Below are 2,784 nucleotides of genomic sequence, written 5' to 3' on the forward strand. Positions count from 1 at the left end.
GAAAGTAGGGGGGCAATAGTGAGGGTGGGGAGCAATAGGAATAGGGAACAATAGTGAGGATGGGGGTAATTATGGAGAGGGAAAGCAATTGTGAAGATGGGGAGCAATAGGAAAAGGGAACAATAGTGAGGGTGGGGGAGCAGGAGGAAGGGAGGGTAGAAAGAGTGAAGAGCAATTGAAGAAGGGGGGCAATAGTAAGGATGTAAAACAGTAGGGAGGGCAATAGTGACGGTGTGGAGCAATAGGAAAGAGGAGTAATAGTGAGGGTGGGGGTAATTAAGGAAAAGGAGAGCAATAGTGAAGGGGAGGGGCAATAGGAAGAGGGGTGGGAGGAGCGAGGGTAGGAGGATCGACCTCCCTGACTTGCAGTTGGAGGGCGTCTGTCCTGCACAGTTTAGTGTCCGAGTCGACTCTGTGTGTCTATGGAATGATAATTTTGGGTTTTGTTTAGTAACTTTCCATACAAATATGGGCTACTGAAGTTCTTATATAGAAAGATCAAGACGTTTGGACTTGTTAATAATAAATAAGAATTGAGTTCATTCTCCCTCTCATACTAACTTTTCTTCTACAGATTAGAGGAGCCGCCCCGACTGAGGACAGACGGCACTAGAATGGCGGACAGAGGGACGGACTCAGAAGCTCCAGGTAATGGGTACTATCCTTGTCGCACTCCTTGCCGATATGTCCCTTGTAGTGGGGGGGTGCTCCCAGTGACCGCGGATGGCGCCGCGAATGTCAGCAATTGTAGAAATGTCACCAGCACACCAATCCTTTTAAGATGGCAAAAGCTTCATTTATTGACGTTATTTGTCATATGACCAAACAAGCGCTTTCGGGACCGCACAGGGTCCCTTCATCAGGCTTTAGCACAGGGTCCCTTCATCAGGCTTTAGCATTGACGGTAATGGGACACAGATTTGGATGGCTATGGGACAGCGGTTGGGATGATAATGGGGCCAGGGATTGGGATGGATATGGAACAGGGTTTGGGATGGTAATAGGATAGGATTGGGATGGGAATTTGGATGGAATTAGGACAGGGATGGTTATGGGATGGGGATTGGGATGCGTATGGAACAGGAATTGGCACATATATGGGATGAGGATTAGGATGGATATTGGACAGGGATTGGGATGGATATGGGATGGGGATTGGGATGGATTTGGGACAGGGATTGGGATGGATTTGGGACAGGGATTGGGATGGATATAGGACAGGGATTGGGATGGATATAGGACAGGGATTGGGATCGTAATCGGATGGAGATTGGGATGGTAATAAGACAGGGATTGTGATGGATATGGCATGAGGATAAGGATGGATATGGGACAGGGATTGGGATGGATATGGGACACGGACTGGGACAGTAATGGTACAGGGATTGGGGTAGTAATCAGGCAAGGATTGGTATGCATATTATGGGACAAGGATTGGGATGGTACCAGGGAGGGGAATGAGATAAATATGGGACAGGGATTGTGATGGATTTGGGACAGGGATTGGGATGGATATGGGATGAGGATTAGGATGGATATGGGACAGGGATTGGGATGGATATGGGACAGGGATTGGGATGGATATGGGACACGGATTGGGACAGTAATAGTACAGGGATTGGGGTAGGAATCAGGCAAGGATTGGTATGCATATGGGACAAGGATCTTTTAAAGTTGATTTTTATACAAACTGTTGCGCAATTCCTTGTTATCATCATCATCACCTAACAGACTGATGTATGAAGCAGCTCTCCCACCTCCTGGCAGCGGGAACTCCTGTCCCTACTCTCGCCCCTTTTTGTATGTCGTCAATGGATCTGTTTCTGCTGCTGTATTTGGGAAAATGGACCTTTGCAGCTCCTGGAGTTCATTCATGAATTCATACAAGCTAAATAGTGAAGCTTCTATAGTGGAATCCCTGGGCTGCGGCAGAGGGGGGGAGGGGAGGGTCAGAAACTGATGGCGTGGTGTAAAGCACTTCATACGACTTGGCACTGAGAAATTACAGTTCAGACTGTAGGGTACTCCGGTATGGGTATGTCACATGTTACTGGAGGATTTCTTGAACTTGAACATCCAGATCAGGCTGTAGGTCCCAAACTGATGTACCTCTGGTAGACTTCAATATTACTACAATGAAGTAGTCAACACACTTCCAGAATTCTGCTATCAATGGTGTTGAGTGGAATGTTTATCATTGTAATTATCCAAACTTAAACAGCAGCATAAAGCCCCCACACCGTGCGACACCCCTACAGTAAATAAAAATACAGTGATAGTCTAAATTTGGGGCATTTCAGGTGTCCAAAACCACAGATATATATGTCCATATAAATCACATTCATTAAATTCCTCAGTATATAACTGAACATATATAATTCTATGATGTTTGTATCCATGTGGAACAGTTAAATCTGATGTGATGTATTTCATGAATATACAGTATATATATATCTATATCTACCTATATAGATAAATCTACACCGAGTGGCCAGATTATTATATACACTGAGTGGCCGGATTATTATATACACTGAGTGGCCGGATTATTATATACACTGAGTGGCCGGATTATTATAGACACCGAGTGGCCGGATTATTATAGACACCGAGTGGCCGGATTATTATAGACACCGAGTGGCCGGATTATTATATACACTGAGTGGCCGGATTATTATATACACCGAGTGGCCGGATTATTATATACACCGAGTGGCCGGATTATTATATACACTGAGTGGCCGGATTATTATATACACCGAGTGGCCGGATTATTATATACAC

At 45.2% G+C, this 2,784-nt stretch overlaps 1 protein-coding gene across 1 annotated transcript in view; it reads left to right on the top strand.

The window, feature by feature from the left end:
* LOC108801562 (interferon-induced very large GTPase 1-like) overlaps positions 1-2,784 on the top strand; it is a 16,685-nt gene that overhangs the window by 5,922 nt on the left and 7,979 nt on the right. Inside the window, exon 4 of the mRNA XM_018573453.1 lies at positions 575-648. Coding sequence (XP_018428955.1) covers positions 575-648 — 74 coding nt within the window. The remainder of the gene's footprint in view (positions 1-574; positions 649-2,784) is intronic.

Source organism: Nanorana parkeri, unplaced genomic scaffold, assembly GCF_000935625.1.
Source record: "Nanorana parkeri isolate BGI_ZX_2015 unplaced genomic scaffold, ASM93562v1 scaffold2385, whole genome shotgun sequence".
Classification (NCBI taxonomy): domain Eukaryota; kingdom Metazoa; phylum Chordata; class Amphibia; order Anura; family Dicroglossidae; genus Nanorana; species Nanorana parkeri.